The 22,036-nt window shown below is 41.5% G+C and overlaps 1 protein-coding gene across 12 annotated transcripts; it reads right to left on the reverse strand.

The window, feature by feature from the left end:
* Positions 1 to 1,068: 1,068 nt before the first annotated feature.
* PCNX4 (pecanex homolog 4) lies at positions 1,069 to 21,602 on the reverse strand. 12 transcript variants are annotated; one of them, XM_025207150.1, is made up of 11 exons: positions 21,221 to 21,602; positions 15,420 to 16,146; positions 13,541 to 13,720; positions 12,934 to 13,448; positions 11,969 to 12,069; positions 11,701 to 11,823; positions 11,072 to 11,435; positions 6,269 to 6,372; positions 4,368 to 5,419; positions 3,863 to 4,049; positions 1,069 to 3,289 (listed from the first exon to the last, which is right to left on the reverse strand). In XM_025207150.1, the coding sequence occupies exons 2-11, from the start codon at positions 16,106 to 16,108 to the stop codon at positions 3,038 to 3,040; spliced, it is 3,567 nt and encodes a 1,188-aa protein (XP_025062935.1). In that variant the 5' UTR covers positions 16,109 to 16,146; positions 21,221 to 21,602; the 3' UTR covers positions 1,069 to 3,037. The 12 variants fall into 12 exon arrangements, with proteins under 12 accessions (XP_025062935.1, XP_014376614.1, XP_025062936.1 ...); XM_014521128.2 differs by having other exon boundaries at positions 21,054 to 21,602; XM_025207151.1 differs by lacking the exon at positions 21,221 to 21,602 and adding an exon at positions 17,672 to 18,245.
* Positions 21,603 to 22,036: the final 434 nt, after the last annotated feature.

Below are 22,036 nucleotides of genomic sequence, written 5' to 3' on the forward strand. Positions count from 1 at the left end.
GCCCCCTTGCAAAAGCCAATACACCCTGAGGTACGGTGGCAGACTGAGAATCACTGTTCGAATGGGTAATACTTACAACAAAGTAATCATCATAACCGTTTTCAAAATATCAGTCACTTTTCCAGCCTCAACTTCTCTGCTTTTTTCACCTCAGACAATTTGCCTGTTATTAGCATGAAGTCTGTAATGCTATTATAATTTGTGCTAAAACCCCTGGAGATGAACTGTGGTCAACACACGATTGAATACAATTAGCTGTATGCTGCACATATGCAGACGATTTTCACATAATACTGGTGGCTTCTATTGTCTGGAGCACTTGCTGGTGGGTGGTGAGAGCTGGCAGGTTGTAAGGCTAGCTTTCCAATTTGTTTCCAGATGTCTACAAATGTTTTTCAGAACAAAAAAAGTATCAAGTTATACATTCACTTATGGCAAAGGAGAAACTAGCTTAGCAGCTTTAGAAGTAGGACCTCTCTCAGAAGACAGTCATTGCAGAAACTTGTGTTGTTTCCTTTAGCGAGAAGAGGCAACTAAGCACAGAGAGGAGCAGATATCAAAGAGACCAAGGGGGAGAGAGGAAAGGGCAAACATTTCAGGGTACAAAATGAGGAGGAACAGAGAGGCAAAATTAGTAAATTATTCCCTAAGAGGACAAAGCACATTCCACCAGGTCGTAAGAAACCCACGTCCCTAAATCCTTCTAGACCACATCAGAAGCTGCTACCCCTTCCCCAACGCAGCAATATGCAAGCGTAAGTGGGGTGGAGGCAGTCCAAGCAACACTCTGAAACTCAGTTTGCCCCATGGGAAGAATGAAAATCACTGTTTTGTCCCCAAAATGCTGCAGGAGAAGAACTGAACACATCCAACCTTTTTTAAACAACTTTTTTCCTGCGGTTGAAGACGATTTCCTTTACCTAGCTAGAAAGCTTCTGATGACCATTTCTATGTCCTGAACATCACATTGTATAATCCACCCGCCATCCCACAGGTGAGCAAGACATGGGCTTCACCCATTTGAAGTAACTCAAAATTTCTCTTTTAAAAAAGTTACTTTTCTGAAAGTTGAATAAGAAATCAGAGTCTGAAGCAGATTTAATGTTCTATGTGTAGGGCTGACTGTGAATGGTAGAAGATCACATCATGGGTTTACAACAGGAACCTCCTTAATACCTCCAAGATCTCTCATAAATATTTGTACCCTTTAAACTCTGTTTAACAAGCACATGGGTTGCATAATCTGCTAATATAACTACATGATTGCCTAAAGGGATTAACTGAAAGGTATGCCTCTTCTTGCATCAGCAAACTCAGCAGCAGGCTGGCCTCTATTCAGACTTTTCTGATACGAAAAAAGACTTAAAGGTCAGCGATGCACAGCGAATGATCAGTGTTGTGTAATATTAAGACTAAAGACACTGAAGTACAAATAATTTCCTCATGAAACTGATCTGATTTAAATTCACTTTAGAGAAAAAAGGCAATTACTTACATCTTGGTGAATAAAAGCAATTATGGTGGAGCTGTTAGCTAAAGTTGAAGGGGGGCGGGGGGTGACTTACCGAGTGACTACTGGCAAATGGCAGGCAGCAGGGGTATTTCAGTTTTATCTAATGCAGACCACTATATAGATAATTTGAACAAGTCACTTGAGACATGTGAAGTGGCCCAAAAGTGTTTTCAAAGATACTAGTACTACTACGAAGCAACTGACTGCCAAATCTATGCCAGGAAGGGCCTAGGAATAGTTGAATGAAAGCAGTAACTCTGAAATAAAAAGTAGAGAAAGTTCTTTTAAAAAGGTTTCAAGCTTCCCCTGTTGTTGTCATCAAGGAATAATACAAGATGCAAATGCATTTTATAAAAAGTACAATTTTCACAAATGCTACCCTGAGAAAACTAATCCTCTTGGAGTCAACACTGGCTTCCCTTTTTACTTATGTGGTCTTCTCATCAGTAGGATCACATAGACCAGAGACAGGCAACCTTTTCTGGCTGCGGGCCAGGATGGTCACCCAAGGTCAGAGGCAGGTGGGCCGGCGTTTGTCCCTGTGGTAGCACGGGGAGCATGCTCACTGCCAAAACCTCACGTTTGTGAGCCAGGTCCAATCCAGCCTGCAGGCCATACCGCTGCCGACCCCTAACACACGAGAGTGTTTCAGAAACTAACAACAAAATGGCTGCCCACGCGGTCTTCCTGTGACAAAGTGGGAACTATGCAGCAGCAGGGAACATTGACGGTGGCATTGTCGAATGCACCCATGGCTTACGACTAGAGAAGTGATGTGGCTCAGTAAATGATCACCACACACTAATGGGGTTTTACTGCAATATTGCTGCTACTTTCTGAAACACCCCTTGTAGATTGTTTTTAGTAAAATGGCAAGATTCAGGTTGCTAATTTACAAAACCTTTCTTGCCCACATAAGTGTACATTTCTGTAAAAATACTTCTTCCAGACTTCCCTTATTATACAGCAGCTGGTAGCACACTACAATTCAGGACGATATTTACAGCCATATATTTTAAACAAGTGCTAAAATTAAACTCAATTGTATATATAAAATGATCAGAATAAAAAAATACATATAAATAGTTGTATGTACACTTTGGTGACCAACTCTGTGGTCTGCTGTACTATAATGAGCTGTAACCTGCCTACTGATGGAAGTCACCTGTCAGACTAGTAAAAAAAGAAAAGAAAAAAAAAAATCAGAATGCACCATAAGGAGTTGGTGTATGGCCAGAATCATGTCTCTTCTGTGAACTGGAAATCAGGGCATCTTGAAGCAGTGGCTTCTTGCCCTGACAGCAACAAAGGAGATGGTATTTTGAAAAACAGGTTTGAATGCTCTTGCCTGCTGTAGAATTTGCCTCTGGCTAGCACCGTTTCTGTGCAAATCAATCCTTATTGGCTCGGCACACACATCCAGTGCCACTTTGAGAGCAGGATCTTCACACTTCTAGTGTAAAATGCAGCATTGCTTTTTGTTTCCCCACATGCAGCTAGAACGTACAAAAGACAGCACAAAGTCTAAAACAAAGGCACATGCAGAGGTTCTGATGAATAGACGGGATAGCCAAGGGGTGGGTCAGCCGCCTGCACGGTCAGGTTCCTCAGGAGGACCGGGTGCGCTTGTATGCTGTAGCGTTCCTCATCATCGTTGGTAGCGTACAGCAGCTCCCAGGAAAGGTTTGCCCATTGGCCTCGGACAGCGTCACCGTTTAACTTTCCCACCTGCACTAGCAGCTTCTGAAGGGTGAGCACTCTCCCAGTGTAAACTCCCTTAAAAAAGTAAAACCATACTTAGGAATGCTTTGTATGTGTTCTAGTCGGCGTTAACACAGACATTTCTGGTATGAAGTGAAAAACAGAGCTTGCATGCTGAGTACTGAGCCATAACACTGACTCCTTGGAAATTTTCAATGGCAACAGAGGAAACGGAGGAGACTGTATAAAAGTAGCAAGGGTCAGGTTTTCAATTTGGCAATGCTTTGATCCCAAAATGTCACATATACTAAACAGTGGGAACGGATCACTGGAAAATGAAAGGGGTATAGGACTCTAGACTACACTGCTGCATATATCTGCACACAGAAAGGCTTCTTATTAACAAGAATCATCAAGTCCTAGCTGCTCTGTCCTTGTACACAGGAATATCACAGTAGAGTCAGCAAATACTGCTGCATCTGCTGAACAGCTGCCTGGCAATTTCAAAGAATAGGCACACAGGAGTCAGTCAAGCACTAACTAGTTCTTTGAGTGCAAAGCTCTCGCATCTTGTAAGGCAGGCAGACTAACAAATAAGCAGAGGAAAAAAGACTTTAATTCTGGTGATCAGCAAAATTTTCCTCTTACCATGTTAGGATCATGCCCCAAGGAAAAGAGATACGGCTTTTCTTTTAAAATTGCTTGTTGCCACTCAATATCAGACACCAAACCAATGTACCAGTCATTTTCATATTCTTCTAGATAGTTAACCAGCTCTTTGAAGCTCTCTACTGGACCCAAGCTTGCTTGGTCAACCATGAGTTTAAATGTATATCTGAAAGACACACAAACACACATACACTGCAGAACATGATTCAAAATACAAAGCCACTTCAAGCCATTTCGAAGGTTGTTACATAGTTGTTTCAATTAGATCAAACATATGAACTAGTTATTGATAATGCAAGCTAAATATTTAATTTCAGTATCAGTACACATTTGTATATACTATTTGGACACTAAATAAGGTTGCTCTTTCACTTAAGAATAAAGCCGATTCAAAATTGTACATTGCAAAGATGCAAGTATACTCTCAAGCACAAATGCTCAGTTTTGCAGGTGTGCTTGTGTTATACTTCGAGTTAGTTCTTACCTGAATGCTTTCAGTGCAAGCTGGAACAGCTCTGGTTTTCCAGTCAGCCAATCCAAGCCAACAGACCAAGGAATACCCCCAGTGTAGGCTCTAAATACATGACTAGGAGCAGGAACTGTACTGTCTAGTCCAAACAAACCAAAACAACATGACAATACACCATGGATATACAAGTCTTTCAAAGCTTTGTCTTTAGTAAGGTCTTCAAGTAAACTGGCAGGCTTTTCTTCCAAATGAAAAAAATCCAGTTGACTCAAAATGAAATGGTACCACTCTTCTGGAAACCTCTGCCTCATCTCATTGAGTTTGGAAGCAGGGATGGGCGCTGTTCTCCATTCTTCAGGTATGCTTAGCAGCTCCGAATAGGAGCAGCTAAATTCAAGTGAAGGTAGTCTTAACACTTCCTGCTTTTTTCCTTTATCTAGAGCAGGAAGTCCAAGTACAACGGGTCTGTGTAGTTTATCTTCAAGTGGTGTCTTTTGTAGAGCACCATCTCTGCTCTGCATTTCTACAGATCCTGGAATAGACAAATGCATTCTTGGTGCAGTTGCTGCTGGTCCCATTTCTTTTCTCTCTCTCATTCTCCCAGTGGGCTCAAGATCAAAAAGATCACTATCATCAGTCCAGTCCTCAATTGTCTCTACACTAAAGCTATCTTCATCCCTTACAGACCTGGGTCTTTCCACTGTATTGTTAAATGCTTTCTTGTTTATTGGAAATGATTCATCTGTGTCCTTGTCTGCTTTGTCCAGCTTCTCACATGTTTTCGATTTGTTATAGAAATACTGGACTAGCACCCACACAAGCACTTTAACAAAATCATCTTTCAGCTGCTTTAAGTTTTCATGAGAATCAATTATTCCAGACAAGACATTTTTGGCATCAGAATACAGCCTCACAGGTAGAGCTGTGCAAGGGGTTAAAATGTTTCCAAAATGATGATTGAGAGAGAGAGTCTTTGCATGCTCCTCACGCTCAAAGGCCATTGCAAAAATGTCATCAACTCTGTGAGCTTCTGCAGTGTGACAGGAGGTTTCTTGCAACTCTAGCCCCTACAGCACAAGTGGAAATAATTCAGCTTTACTCTGCATATGAACAAGCCTTTAAAAACTAACAGGCTCTTTTTTCTTGCAACAACTATTCCCAGCAAATGAAAACTATGCCCAGTATTTCCAATATTTCCGGAACTAACAGAGCAATCACTTGCAATTTTAATAGCACTCAGCATCTTATTTGATGGACTGACTAACAGTACTTCACGCAATACTACCACTTCTGAACTTGCTTTAGAGCCATCCGGTTCCATCTGCCACATAAACTTCAGTCCTCACAGATACCCACTTTAAGTTTTAAAGTCTCATACCACAAGCCAATTCAAATTATATAGTACTTCCATGCTTGTAAAAACTGGATGCGTCTATACAAAACAATGCGCAGTAGACTGACTGACTGTGCATTACAGCAAAAACCATGCTATTAAGCTAATGTGCAGTAGTATTAGTCTACTGAGCATTAACCGTTCAAAAAAAAAGCATGCGATCGCACTAATGCGCATTAGAACAGCCTACTAAGCATTTATATAGTACTTCCTCTTGAAAGTACTAAATTTAATGCACAGTAGACACTGCACATTAATGAATGTGTAGACGTGCCCATTATTTCTTGATTTGCAGGTTCTTGTACAATTTGTCTATGCCTTTCAGATGGTTTTAAAGATTATGTTATAGTCTTAATATTGAGAAAAACCCTTTTAGTTACAAAACTAAACCAGATCAGGTTAATATAACCAGTAAAGAGTCTTAGTCTTATAGAATGTAAGTATTTTTGCTTGTTCTGTTGGAGGAAATAACACAGAAAAGGATTTGCATGTTTCCAAAACAAAGGTTTCAGTAAATATTCACCTTAATATTAACACAACAGTATGTGAAGCCTCTTTCTATCACCAATATCCATATCAGTCTGTCCTGAAAACGGCACAAGTAGTGTGATCCAGGTAAAAAGAGACCTAAAAACAGCAGAAAAAGAGGCTTAAATTTTTACTGCAGCGTTTTGTTGATTACTTTTTCTTCTAAACAAAAGAAAGGAAGCCACTACGGAGACACTTCCAGCATGAAATCAACTGAACTAGTCTGGATAACTTCTATCTTAAAAGAACGAATTGAGCAGCAATCTAAACTACTTAATTTTAAACAAGTCATGGAAAAAAAAAAATCAGAGAACTTCCAAAAAGACAAGAGGATTAAATTTAGGAACATATTTTTCAAACAAGGCAAAAGATGTTCTAAGGGACTATACACTTGTTAGCCTAACATCTATCTGTTCCACGTAAAATAATACAATAGTTATTTTGAGCTTTACCAACAAAATTTAGAGGGTTGTACAAATCAGCATGGAAGTTAATCTTATTAAACAAACCTGCTGTCTTTTTTTTTTTTTTTTTTTTTACAGGCCTGGTTGATAAAAACAACTGTGCTAATGCAGTATACTTGGACTGCTGCAAGGCATATGACTTAGTACCGTGTAATATTTGGATGTAAAAGCTTGCGTTATGTGAAATGAACGAGGCACATATTAGACTAAAAACTGACCTACTGACAGATCTCAAAATGTGTTGGCTAATAGGGAAATATCAATGACCAGGGCTGCTTCAACTCTAATTAAAAAACAATGTATTATTTTTAACAATAATCTAATCTAAACAATGATACAAAAATCTTTAAAAATCTTTGCTGGTAAATTTTGCAGGGGACACAAAAATGGATGAGGTAGCAAATAATAAAGGGGGGCAGCATTACACATTCAAGTTATTGGAAAAAATGCATAAAGCAGCAAAGGTAAAAACCAGGGCTCTCTCTTTCAAGGAGAATGCTCTCATTGCTGGGCGTCCTCTCCCTCCGGTCCCACGAGCTCCTCATTCTTGGAGGTGGAAAGTGCACCCCCCCCAAAAGCCTAGCCTGCAGTCTGGTGGTCAGGGCGTTCTCCTGGGAGGCAGTAGTTACGGATCTGAACTCCCTCGCAAGGGCACAGAACCAAGGCTCTCCACTTCCTGGGCAGTTGCCCTAACAACCAGCTTACAGGGAAGACAGTCACAAACACCTGTGTTTTAATACAAAGGGACGAGTCAGTAATCCACCCCAAAAGAGAAAACATAGGCACTTAAATCCAGGAGAGGACTTTGGACTGCGAATCCTGATCTCACATAAACACCTAACTTGGGGCTGCAGACTTTACATCCGGAGGGGAATTTCCTCTTTTTGACACGTCCTATTGGCTACACCCCCACCCCAGCTCTGTCCCATTCAACATGCTGGATGCTGTGAACCCCATTCATAGACACCTAAATCTCACCACTGCATTGCACAGGAATCTTAGGCTCCAACCTGGGCCTGCTAATTCCACTCCAGGGAGTAAAAGCAAAGTATAATAACAGTCAATCCCACTACACTGAAGTCCCTTTGTGGATTGGAGTCGAAATGCTTAAAGGATCCTCTCTGGTCATTTTCCTGTCATAACTTCCATATACTAAATGACTTTAGAATATGCAAAATAAAATTATAAAACCAAAAAAAGGACTTCTGGCTCATAAATGCCATATCGGCCCTCCCAACCAAGTAGTTCATAACATATGTTAAGGGACAAGTTAAGAGTAATTGAAAAGGACGCAGCACATGCACTACCAGGTCCTAAATTACCAAACTTACACCTGGGAACCAAGAGAATTTTTTTAATGATATCAACTCAGTTAGTCACTAGTTGTTCAGCTAAAAGGCGCAAAGTTTCATCAAGACAATTCATTTTTATCTTTGCAGTTTTCTCAGTTCAATTTGGAAAAGCCTCATTCTTTACAGATTTCAATTTCTCTGCAATGCTCATCACACTATTCAAGCACTGATTTATTACTACCTCAGAAATACACAGACACACCAACTGCTGCAGCTTCCTGAGCCTGACGAAGGGTTTTTGAACCCGAAAGCTTGCTTAATAACTATTCTCCAACCATTTGGGTTGGTCTAATAAAAGATATCAAATTCACCCAAGGAACCTTGTCTGCCTACCTCAGAAATACTCATTGATGATCCTATGGCATTGTTATTCAAGGATCTCAAAACACTTTCAAATTTCAGTTTACCTATGAGGCATAGCGGCTGTTTGCAGAGACATTAAGGCAAGTTTTCAAGAGCATCCAGTTTTGGGTATCCAACTTGCCACGCTCACAGATTAATTTCAGAGGTACAGAGCAACCAGAACCCAAACGGAGTCTCCTGTTCCTCAGCATCACTCGGACAAGCTCTATCTGTCAAAGTGGGTGGGTACCTTAAAATAATTGAGTATCAAACTTAAATGGGCTTTTGAGAATTACAGTGTAAGGGCCCAATTCAAACTGATCTTGTAGGCTCTTCCATTTAACAGTTATTATTGAGGCCTTGCCCAGGAGGGTGACCCAGACTGGCATGGTTAGGCACCAAAGATCCCTACAGCAAACAGGAAGACTTAGGTAGCTCCCAGGTAGGTGCTGAGCAGATGTGCTTACAGGTAACCAATAGGAAATGCTGGACACTGGGGTCTGTCTGAATTCCTCCTCCTCCTTGGACCACGGGCATCTGACTCAGGGCAGCATGAGCTTTCTGTTTTTATAACCAAAGGCTATCTAACTGGAAACCAGGTGGCCAATCTGACTTACTTCAGAGAAGGCACAGCAGTCCAAGTCTTGCAGCCAAAATGGAAGTGCCTAAAGAATCTCTATGCTTAAGTGATTTGGTGGGCACAGAACAGGGGTGATGAAGATTGCTCTTTGTGCCTTCGGTGCTTATAAGGTCAATTAAGATTTGGCCCCTAAATGATTTGCCAGATTACATAACAAGTTAAGGGCAATGCTAATACTCAGGAGTCCTCACACATCAAACTTTCTGCTCTGGCCATTAGACCTCCCTGACTCACACAGAAGTCCCCTATCAGTTTGCTCCTCTCCTCTTCTACTCAGAAGTAAAGGGGCAAAGCCAAATAAGTAACCAAGCTGCTGTTCTTCTCTCAGCCTTAGGTTAAAGACTATTATTTCACCAACACATCAGAAATCTTCCTAAATGTGGCAATGTACATATGCTACTAGCACACTGCTCATTTGTATCACCTTTAATTTAAATGACTAATTTTGGTTTCATAGTGCAGCAAGATATAATTGGTGAAAGCAAGCATTCAGTCATAGTTAAAATTTAAAACAAGCTTTTATATTGCACCATGCTAATAAAGTGCACTTCCTTGCTAACATTTTGCTTTTATTGCGATTTTTGGTAAGTGCCCTGCTGCTGTTATGAAAATGCTCTTATGTGTTCTCTTATTGCCTGGCACAGTGGACTTCTCTTTTTTCCTGAGAAAACTTGCTAAAATTACTTTACTTCACACATCTTTGGCACTGATACTTAAGACACTGAATATAACTTGGCGAAAGTCTCTGCATCTCTTCTTCAATTGCCTTGAGTGACTAAACCTTATATCTACTGCCTCTAAATACCAAGACCTCTTCAACTCTGCCTCTTGACCTAAGATGCCATCTAGGTTTCTTAGATAAATACTTATCCTTTACCAGTAGGCTAAAACACACTTAATTATTCCCCAGGTTACCAATTCAGGCTCAATTGGTACAGACTGTTGAGGGTCTTGCCATCTTCCTTGGATCTGTCAAACATATTTTAACAACCTTGCATTGGCTGTCCCTGTCTCTAAGCCTTATCTGTTGCAGGTTAGGGTGTTTTGTTTTGTGGTTGCATCAGGGTTGACTTTAGTTAACTAATAACTTAGAAAATGGTTTTGTATAGGATGGTTTAGATAGGAACGATTCTGCCTCTGGTGAAGGGTTGGACTAGATGATCTGCGGAGGTCCCTTCCAGCCCTACTTTTCTATGATTCTGGTTACACGCATGGTAAGTGTTTCTCAGAAAAATTCTTGCCATTTCAGAGATTGTTTTGTCTTCAAATGGGCAAGAGAGACCTAGTAAGTCTTTTTTTTTCACCTCTGTACAATTAAAAAACAAATGGAAGCAGCTTCTCATACATTTTAAGACACAAAAAGGACCATTATGAGGCTCTAGTCTATCCTCCTACATAAATATGGAATTTCAGCAAGTGGCTCCTGCCCATAACTTGCAACTGAATTAGTACCTATCCTCTAGAAACCCTTCTGGTACGCACAAGTCATCTGGTGGTTACCTGCTAAGGAATAAGAGATGGGTCTTTGCTGTGGAACAGCTAAGGGGGCTGGTAACTGCCCATGTACAGGCTCCTACACTGCAGCAGATGAAGGCTAAAAGGCTGTGTTACCACCGTTTTCTAGGTTTGTGAAATTCATTCTAGGGGACATCATCTCTGACAGGCAGCAACTGATACACAGCAGAGCCCCAGCCCTTTTACTTCATAGAGACTAGTTCTTGTTCAATATATACAAATATCAAGAGCAATATTCTTCTTTCACCACTACACTGGTCATTAAAATACAGCATTCTGTTAGGAGAATGCAATAAACACGCACACACTCTCTCTCTCTCTTTTTCAATAAGCCCTACAAAACACAGTGTTGAAATTTTAACCTAGGTAGCAAAGAAAGTTATTTAAATCAGATGCAACAATTCTGCAGTAAGACTGTATATACTAAAGTACTCAGTGATCTTATCTGCAAATTCTTTTACAACCTGCTTTGCTTATCTACCTACCTAAGCTACCAGCTGCTAGTGCAGATTGCAGTGCGGCAGCCAGACTTGGAACCATCTGCTTGTAGTACACAGTATCGGAACAAACAGATGCTGTTACACCCACAGATCCTGGCCAGCTTCGGATTGGTCTGGGAAACCCGATCAAAAATATTGGGAGAGTGAAGAGAGGCAGCAAGGGGGAAGACAGCACCGCAGAAACAGCAATGAAGGCCAATACAACAGGGAAGAAAACAACGTTGAGTGTAATTAATGTGGTGGAGGATTTACGACGTTGCTTTTTTTCGGTCCACGATGTCAAGAGAACAGTTAATGCAAACTGCAGCTTTGAGATAAACTGAAGTAGTCGATCCCGAATGACACCAACCTGTATAATAGAAAAATATTTTTTCTATCAGCATCTCGGCACATTCAGCACTGCTAGAGATCTTTCAACCTTACACAGAAGAATTCTGCGGGCTAAGTGAAACTGTCATTTACTGCTGTACTAAGAGCAGTTCTGTGTATGCAGAACGTGTCTCCATTCCCACAAGTCCTGAGCCCCAATTTTAGAAAAAGCAGAAAAGAACAGACTAGGAAACAACAAAATAATACAACAAGAACTACCTGCTTAGTTAAAAAAGAACGTTTACCAGTAAGAGTCTGATTCCTGTATCCAGGCTCCTGTTCCACCATACATCTGTATTAAACACCAGCATCTGTACTATTGACACCACCACTGTGTCCAGCATGGCATTCTCTGTATTTTGCCAGACCTAGGACAGAGACTGATTATTTGTGGTACCAGGAATCCACCCTTTCTCCCGCTTCTTGACCTGGAGTATATTTAAGTTGTAAGTCCTTATTACTTTAGGGAAAAATATCTTCTACATAGTACATATTAAAAATATGTCAAATTACCATTCTAAAGATTCTTGTGAATCCAATGCAAACAGACACAGAATGAAGATTTTGTAGGGAACAGTCTAGTGAAATAAATGCTATCATAACAAATGGAGACACTGCAATGAAAAAGAGAGACGTCAATAATTTTCTTTGTAAAATTCCTACAAAAGCACATCATTTGGCTAGTTTTATAAAGGGTACATTGCACAATGGAAATCTTAGCTTGTCCCAATCAAGCCATTAGTAATTCTCACAAAGTCCTTCCCCACCCTGCTCCTGAAACATTAAAATAAGATGGCATATTCTTATCCAGAGCCAAACCCTGCAAACTGAGTATTCCAATTAACTTCAGAAAAGAATCATGAATTAAGTTAAGCGTAAGCATGAATACTTAAGATAAATGATGTGAAAAGTGTTTCTGGATCATGTCTCCAAAACTGTTACATCTACAAAAATAAGCTCAATTTGGACTAAATACCCTTTCCTCTGAAGCAAGTGGAAAATCCATCATGTACTTCAGTAAAAGCAAGGCTGGACCCTGTATTAAAAGACTGCAAGGAACGAACATTTTAACTGATGTCCACATTTTCTCAATTCACTTTTGTTTTGGTAGTTTTATCAAAAATGAGAGCAAAGGTTTTCAAAAAGTGACCAGCAATTTGCAGGTGCCAAGCTTAAGACACTCTAGGAAGTCCTATTGTTAGAAAGTACCAAGCACTCACATTCTAAAGGCCCTTTTAATGTGCCTTGTGCTGAGCACCCAAAAAACCTCGAATACACAACACACCACCGGTCATTTCCAAAAACCTTGGTGTGTTACTTTTAATTCTGAATGCACAACTGCACAAAAGTCTTAATGCAAATTTTCAGCCTCTTAATTCTTCTTAGAACACGTATTTTAACTCACACACAGAGAAAATGTTACTGTCATATTAATCTCCCCTAATCATCTTGCAAAAAGCAGATAGTGGAATTCCTACCTAGTGTTAGTAAAATCCTCCTGACAACACCAACTTTCATAAGCCTTCTTTGCTTCTCCATGAATACAGTCACAGTCCTGATATCCTTTGGATAAAAGGGATTTCGGAAGACTCCAAACAAGTATACTCTCTGAATCTCTCTAAGAATCCACATAATTAGGAGTAATATGATCAGAAAGTAACTCACTATAGCTTGGGGACTCTCTTTGGAAAATGCTGTAAAACCAGCAAAGTGGTGCAGCAGGCTAGCTTCTATAAGAGCAAATGTCAACACAGTCAAATAGAAAATGAATTCCCTTCGCCCAAACTGTATCCTAGGACCACTGGATAGAGTCTTAGACTTGCTGGAAGCTAAATGGCTGCTCATGGTGTGCTTGAAGGAAAAACCAATCTCACTTAGGTTAAGACTCAGTATGAACCCAAATCCAGTCATGAAGAGGACCACACCAAGAGTGCTGGGAATGAAATACGATGCTATAGCTGTTCCAGCAGAAATGAGAAACATTACTAATAACCTGTGAAGGAGAAGAAGAAAAAAAGATTTGCTTGAAAAGAAAAGGGTTAGAGACTATACTGTTATATTTATCATTATAGAAATCAAATTTACTTTATGTTACTCGACATGGGTGAACCTCCTAGGACAAACTCCAACACTTGTTCCATTCCCCATAGAAAAAGTGCATCGAGCAGAGGCAGAATTCCCAATGCCCATAAGAATGGCAGAAACAGAAATAAGATGTGCAAGATCTGGTTTGTCTGCTCTAGGACGGGTATGTTACCAGCAAACCTGGATGAAAGAAAAAAACATATCTGACTTCTATGAAAGGAAACATGAACAGATACTGTACGTAGAGAGGCAAGTTTAAAATGTATCCACCCATATTCAAATGCCAGAATCTTCAGATTTTTGTTGATAAGCTAGATATTTAAAATTAATGCTTGGGACATTATCAAACTATAAGCATAAGAACATATATGATTTTTTGATGCCAAAGATACAGAACTCCCAGAATACTGTGACAGTCCAAAATAAAGAATGCTTCAAAATTAGGAAATTTTATACTGAAGTGGCAAGCATAAAACAAGGAGCCAAAGATTTTACTAAGGCCTTGTTTAAATGAAAAGTGTAAAGACATTATTTTAAACCAATATAAGTTAAATCAGTGCAACATTTTTCTTATATGCAAAGCCTTTTAAATTAATTTAAATGAGTAACTAAATTATTCTTAGTCAATATCTGAATTCTCTTTAAGAGTCACAATGTATTTTTGTACAGAAAAACTATAAAACCCTTTTGTAAATATACAAATGTACAAAAAGCTTATAGATAAAAAGCTGATATTAAGAAGTCTGCATAACTTAACTAATATACAAATAAGCCCATGGTAATTATCTTAAAAATCACATGCTAAAAGATTTTTAAAATATTTGGTTTGCTCCCTTTTTGCTATGAAAACAGGCCTGGAATATTTGGCTTACAAATATCAGGAATGTCAGAAATCTAATCTTCCTTCATTTGGATGGAAAACCTGTTTAGGGTCTACAAAGTATGTACTGTGAATGTTATTACTTTAACTGAAGGAACAACGTGGTCTGAATCTTTAAGAAAAAAATAACTGAGTGCAAAACTAGAAGAACAGTAGAATTAAGTTCTGTGTTTTTAATACAGGCGATTTACTTAAAGAATGAGACGTAGCCTGCCAAATTGATACGACTGACACCTAACAAGGAGTACATGAAAAGGAGCTAAAAAGTGAATTTTTACCCTGAGACACTTTGCAAATACCTTGGCTGAGAGAGAGATCTGAAGAGGGGAATATAAAATTATGTTCTGTTTTCCAATCTAGACCACTACAAAAGCATTTAGCAATCCAAGGCTAAATTTTATAGGGACCATAACTGTCATAAGTTTCAGTTTCCAACTTCTGGACCTACTGCATTTTATGCAAAGTCTCTTCTATGCAGCTTCATTTTGGTTTTGTTGCAACCCTTTTACATGGGATAAATTAAAGAAGTGCTGAAGTACAATATTTGTATACAGATCAAAACTTTCTGGAATGTGCAGTGTTTAGACCCATAGTTTCATGGCAGGTTCATTTCTCATTTAAAAGTAACAAATTTGATATATATTTAGAAAAAAATAAAATGAAGACATTTAAAATCCATAATATATTGCTTGATAATGGATCCCTAAAAGAATGGGGATGCAATAATTTAAGGCTACTTTACTGGATTTGTGATTGCAGATGACAATTTTAACTATGCAAGACCAAACTTTTGAGTCTCTTAACTTCTCTTGAAAAGCTACACAATTCCAAAATTTCTGCATGCAAAGTAAAAACGCAAGTTTCTACTGTAAGCATGCCAGGCTTTTTCCAGTTGGATAACATCTCTACAACTTTTTCAAGAGTTACTTCACAGCATCCACCAAGGTATCTGCATATGTTAATCAACATTAAATTACATAAACATTAACTTAGGTTTACCTGTATGCAAGATCCACTGCAATAAAGACAAAAATATAGAAAGGTCTCATCAAAGCGGTAATTTCATAAGTATCCAGTGCTTGGAAAGCAGCTGTCTCTGTAGCCGTATTTATGATTAATGAATATTCTCCTATACATATAGTCACCCATCCAAACACAAAGATCATAACAGTTCCTCCAACGTTATCATACAGCAAAGTTATTCTGTTTGGTAGCAAATACCAAGTACCCAAACCACACATGACCCCAGCAAGAAATGAATGAAAAACAGTGTTCACTATATACTTCTTGCCTGGAATAATAAATTTTACTGTCTCTGAACCTAAACAGCTAGAAAATTCATACTCGTCTTCATCTGTTAGGGTATTTGGAACCTGCATTCTTTCTACCGTCACTGTTCTCTGTCTCGCGTGCAGATTTGTCAACTGGAGAATAAGTGCTGTAACAAGCATCAGTCCTCCGGAAAGTGCTGCAGTGTAATAGTCTTTCATAATATCTAACTGGTACAAAAGTGTTCCTACTCCTCCCAAAACCCATGGTGTTAGGAAAAGAATAATCTGATTCACATATATGTAAGGAGGGGCACAATAGCCTAATTTAAATCGGGGACCTCCCAGGACAGTCTGTGGAAAGCGCTTCAAGAAGAACTCCTGCTTGTAATCATTTAGTAGTGGTACATCTGGACCCATTCTTATTATTCAGGAATCTTGGATGTGTTTCATTTTTCCTGTAGTGAAGCAACGAAAGGAAAAAGAAAAAGAAAAAAGCAATGTCACTAAACGAAACTCAAAACTTCACCATAAGATACAATTGCCTTGCCCTATTTTTATAGAACCACACAGAGTTCCACCAGGTTTTGCTAAACTGCATGACTATTAGCAAACTCTAAAATGGGAATACATTATTGTATAGTTTACAATATATTTCTAAATAAAAAATATACTAATTTGCCCAACCAAGGGACAACAGGCAGGACTTCTTAAACTAAGGACTGAGGTAGAAAACAGGACTGAGAACAAAAGAGCCTAGTAGCACTCACTTTTTAAAAAACATATCTGGGAATTCAATGAAAGAAGGATTTTAATCCTAATTGTCTTCTACCAGACATGTACAGTCAGCCTTATATTTGATTATTGCTACAGGTGTCGCAAGAAAAGAATGCATTGGTCTAATCAAAGATATCAAATTCACCCAAGGAACCTTGTCTGCCTGCATTAATGCATTGCATTTGCCAAGCCTCTGTGTCCTCCTACTAGAATATTTAATACTTAAGTGCTTGAGTGAGCAAGATACAGCTTATTTTCATGGAGGGAACAATCACATGGTCTGCAAGTACGTACTGGGACACAGCACTGCATTAGAAACAATGGAAATGAGACTTATGCAGAATTTTTGCATCCATGTGACTGGCCAATAGTAGGCATTTTCTCTAATTGATATTTGCTTTCATGTTCCTTTAAACCAATGCACAATGCTCTTGATAAAATGTAAAGTTGTAATATACTGTCCTTATAATGAAGAGTTGTCACTAAGTAGTATAATAGAAGAAAGCAATATAATTTTCCATAACTACTGTGACACTGGCATTTCTTGTAACCGAGGTGAAAAAAGCAATTAAATCTAATGTGGAAACACTACCAACATACACATATTGGAGAGGGCTGTTCATTCCAATAAGGTCTACAGTTTGTAATTGAAACATAGATACACATCCTAGTAAAATTTTCTAACAGCCTATTTAAAAAAAAAATCTGTTTGCATACAAGACACTGGAATCATGTAAATAAAAAGGATTAGCATTTTTAAGTACTGCATATGCAGTGATGCCAGATTGGAAAAAAAAAAACAAACCCAAAAACTTTGATGTGCAAAAACTGCACTCAAGTGCATATAGAGAACCAGGTTTTAAAAGAAACAAATCAGGGTGAAACTCGAAGGAAAAATGCTGGCAGCTGTATTTTTGCTGGGTTTTTATTGTTTGCTTAGCTTTAGTCTGTATTTTCTTTTCTAAATTTATATTTTCCCAAACGCACACATAATGTTAATCAATAAAACATATTTAGACTACAAATCCTGTGTAAACAACAGGCATATCTGAGTGAAACCCAAAATACAATTCTTCTACTTGGGTGCAATCCAAAGCAACAGAAGATATTATAAAAGCACCATAAAGCCATAAAAATATTTACATAAGAAATCTGAGACTTAAAATAACACATATGGGAACCAAGTAGTCTTAATTTTTATCTGACCTCAAAATGGATATGTTAGGTCCGGACCCTCAAAAAAAAGTTGAGCATGTCCTAGCAACGGCACTACACAGAACCCAGCCTTCCTGCATGCACGGCAGTTCCAGACTGGGATCTTGCCTGGTTACCAGGCTGGGCTGGATGGTAACAGTTTGTTATTGCCAGACAAGGTTTACATACATCTATGTATCTTAGATACTATGACAACAGGGGTGATGTACATTTCTTAACCTCACAAAGTCTTTCAATACATTTTTCCTTGTGAAGTAGGAAAGGGAAAATAATATCCCCATTTTACAGATGGGGAACTGAGGCACGGAGAGACTTTACCTAAGGTCACAGAGAAAAGCCACAGCAGGGCAGAAATCTTGGTGTCTCAAATTCTGCTCTAGTGCCCTCTATGAAACCATTCTTGTTCTCTACAGAAAGGAGACTGCTAACTATAACTTGAAATTCTTGGAGCTGCTGATGGGATGGGATGGCTTTTGAGGAAACCCCTAATTCTGATACAGGCAGTCCCCAGGCTTACGACACAATTGGTTCCTAAAAACTGCATCTTAAGTCGAAACGTAACTTGGAATCAATTTTCTCATAAGAAACGATGTTATAAATGAGGGACTGGTTCCTGAACTAAGGCCCAATACCTTATTTTCACCAAAAATACTCCAGAATTTTGTACTGGATCAATTATAGATGAGTAATATAGCTACACCAATGTATTTATATTGTAAATAGCAATCATATTGATTTGGAAGGACTTCTTTGAGGTGACTTTGCTGGACTTTTTGAAAGGCTCTTGGATGGACATTTTGAAGGGCTCCTGGCTGGAGTCTTCTCGGGAGTCCTGGCTGCAGGTGTTCCTGGAGTCTCGTCTGCTTTCTTAAAGAAAGTGTCCAAGGAAGTTTGGACAGATGTTCTCCAGGGAGATGAGCGATGCAGCGAACTTGCTCGCTGGCGTGGCCTCGTGTCCGATCAAGCCTTGTAAAGTCGAAACTGACATCATAAAGTTGAAATTTATAAACGTTGTAAGTGCGAAATGCTGTAAGTCGAGGACTGCCTGTATTTCAGAGCACAATATGGAACACAAACTGTATACTTCTCATTTACTGAAATTATGATGCCATAACATATGGGATTGTGAGTTATTGCCATAATAAATTAACATTGTAATTAACCATCTGCTAATACAAGCAGAACCAGAAAAATACAGGCCTCAAATTCCCAATGAAAACCATGTAGGTGTCTTCCTGCTCAAGCAAGTGCAGCAGACGCCATCACATAAATACCTGGCAGTGTGTTTGTACATCATTAGCTTCACAAAACACTACAGCAATCTGTTCTAATCAGCAAGCAAAACATCATTAGCTTTTCCTTCATGGATTAAGACTGAGTTACATCAAACACCAGTTTTCAATCTACGGACCAGAGAGACTTTTGCATTCCAGGACAGCAACGCAGAGGACAAAACCCAGGATGAACTGGGCAAAAGCCGAGGGATAAAGCCATCATGGTTGCTGTGATGCAAGGAGGGAGAGGCCTTCCAGAAGAGATTAGGCAAACTGCAAGTCTCATCTTTAGGAAAGGTTGCAAAACCTGTGCTTAAACCTTTCCACTGTAATGCTATACGTCTCACTCCTGCCCTTGACTAAAAGGCATCAGAAGGATTAACAAAACAACCAGAAAAAAAAAAGTGCCTCTCCCCTCCAGCCAGAATTGTTACCCAGAAAGAAGGAAGAGGCATAGACTCTACTAAGCCCATACGGATCTTAACTATTGCTCTCAAGCTTCATGATCACCGAACTCACTCAAGTCCAGCTCTACAAGGTGGTAACACCAGGCAGGGCAGGGGTGGATAAGACCAAGCACCAGCTGCTCTCAGTGACGCATCTACCGAAGCCTATGGGAGAGCGGTGTCACAGCACCTGTGAACGCACACACCGACCTCTGCAGAAAGAAAACAGAGACGACCGTGCTACAGACCAGTCGTTCTCAGCCCGGCTGGGCTTGAGTCCTCTCGCTGCAACAGGGCCCCCTCCATCCCATCGCACGTGTGAACTGACTGATGCCCCATTTCAAAGCTAGCCTCTGTGTTGCAGCAAGGCCAAAGTCAGTTCCTTATTCCTGGTTCCCTGTTCCCAGTTCCAGCTATGCTACAGCGCTTCCCTCCTTGCAGAGGCCAGGCATGGACAGCTGCACCTTCCTTATCTGCTCATCTCCTGGATAAGATGAAGGGCACCCGGGGGTACCTGAACACGGGGATTTCTGAGCCTGGGATTTGCCTGTAGGATGCCAGCCTGGATACCGAGTCAGGGACCAGCTGAACTCCTAGGCAGGCCTACAGGTCTCCGTATATCAATGCATCTTAGATACTACGATAGTAAAAATAATGCACATTTCTTAGGCCCTTGCAACACATTACATATCTACTGCAATTCACAGGCGAATCGCACAATAAATGTAGACCGGTCGCACATGCCAAGCAACGATCACGCAATTAATGGGCAAAACATGCAATAAACGTAGAGCGGCCACCCGTGCCAAGCAATGATCACGCACTTAACGGGTGAATCACACAACAGACCGGCCACATGCACCATGCAATGATCATGCACTTAACAGGCAAATTGCGCAATAAATGTAGACCGGCCACATGTGCCAAGCGATGATCACGCACTTAACAGGAGAAGCATGCAATAAATGTAGACTGGCCACACGTGCCAAGCAACGATCATGCACTTAATAGGCGAATTGCGCAATAAATGTAGCGCAGCCACACGTGCCAAACATCGATCATGCAATTAATGGGCAAAACACACAATAACGTAGAGCGGCCACCCGCGCCAAGCAATGATCACGCACTTAACGGGCAAATTGCGTGATAAATGTAGACCGGCCACAAGCGCCAAGCGATGATCATGCACTTAACAGGTGAACCACACAATAAATGTAGAGCGGCCACACGCGCCAAGCAAATATCATGCACTTAACGGGCAAATTGTGCAATAAATGTACACCAGCCACACACGCCAAGCAACGATCAAGCACTTAATAGGTGAATCGTGCAATAAATGTAGACCAGCCACATGCGCCAAGCAACGATCATGCACTTAACGGGCAAATTGTGCAATAAATGTACACCGGCCACACACGCCAAGCAACGATCGCACACACGACATTTATTGCGCGACTCGCACGTGGAGGGTGTCCGTTGCTTGTCGCACGAGGCCGCTCGCACGACTCGCCCGTGGAGCGGACACGCGCGTCGCGCCACACACGCAGCGCGGCCACGCGCCGGGCCCTGGAGCAGGACGCCGCCGTGCTCCCGACGCCGCCCGGGGCCCTTCACGGCGCCGAGTCCCCCCGCGTCCACACTCGCCACGTTTACCTGGAGGGAAGGGGGCCGCGGTGCCCTCAAGCCCCCTCCGCGCGGGCGGCGGAGCCCCTCCGGGAAGCGCGGCGCTGCGGACCCTGGGGCCGGGAGGGCGGCGCTGCCCCCATTTTACAGACGGGACGATTGAGGCCGGCTCGCGCCGGGGGCCGACAACAACCTACCGGGGGCTCAAACCGCCCTCCCCCGCCGCCATCTTGCCCCCCGGCGGGCGCTGTGAGGCGCTGCGCTGCGCTGCATGGCGGACCGCCTCCCTGTGGGCGGGGCCTCGCACAAGATGGAGGCGGCTCCCTCAAGCGGGGGCACTACCTCTACCCGCCTGCGGCCCCGCGCGTGTGAGGGTTCACACGCCGAGAAATCCTCCGAGGGCTTTGAGTTGGTGGAAGGAAGCACAGCGGGCTTGTCCCCGGGCCCCCTGGGCGAGCGCGTCGCCATTAGCGCTTCGTAACCCTTTCCTCACGGCGCCCCTCGGGCATCGCGTCCCAGGGCCTGCCCTCCGCAACCGGGGCGGACGACCACCCTGCCCACACTGATCATCCCGCTTGCCCTTCGCTATTCCTCTATCTCCTTTCTGAGGGGTGGGCGGTGTGGATGCACCAGGGGTTTATAAAGAGGCCTGTCATGATACTTCCCTCGGGGTTTGTAACTCCCTTCGGGGTGCATGCCTGCCAGCAGAGCGGAACCATTGCCGTTCCTGCGCGGGCACGGGCCCAGGATCCTTGTGTGCACGAAGAGGCCTGTGCCTCGGAGGCAGCCAGCACGTGCCAAAAGGCAGAGTGACCTGGGCATCGCCGGGGTTTTCTCCCTGCTCCTCTCGCTGGCGTGAGATGGGCGCAGACCCCTGGTTCTCGAGCAGGGGGTTGTGGCAGGACCCTTTCAAGGGTGCTGCAGCGTGCTTCGCATTGCCAAGTGTGAGAACGTGAGTCACAAGATAAACCCAGAGAGAGTCCGAAAAGGTTGAGAAGCACTGGTATAGATGC

Source organism: Alligator sinensis, unplaced genomic scaffold (assembly GCF_000455745.1).
Source record: "Alligator sinensis unplaced genomic scaffold, ASM45574v1 scaffold708_1, whole genome shotgun sequence".
Classification (NCBI taxonomy): domain Eukaryota; kingdom Metazoa; phylum Chordata; order Crocodylia; family Alligatoridae; genus Alligator; species Alligator sinensis.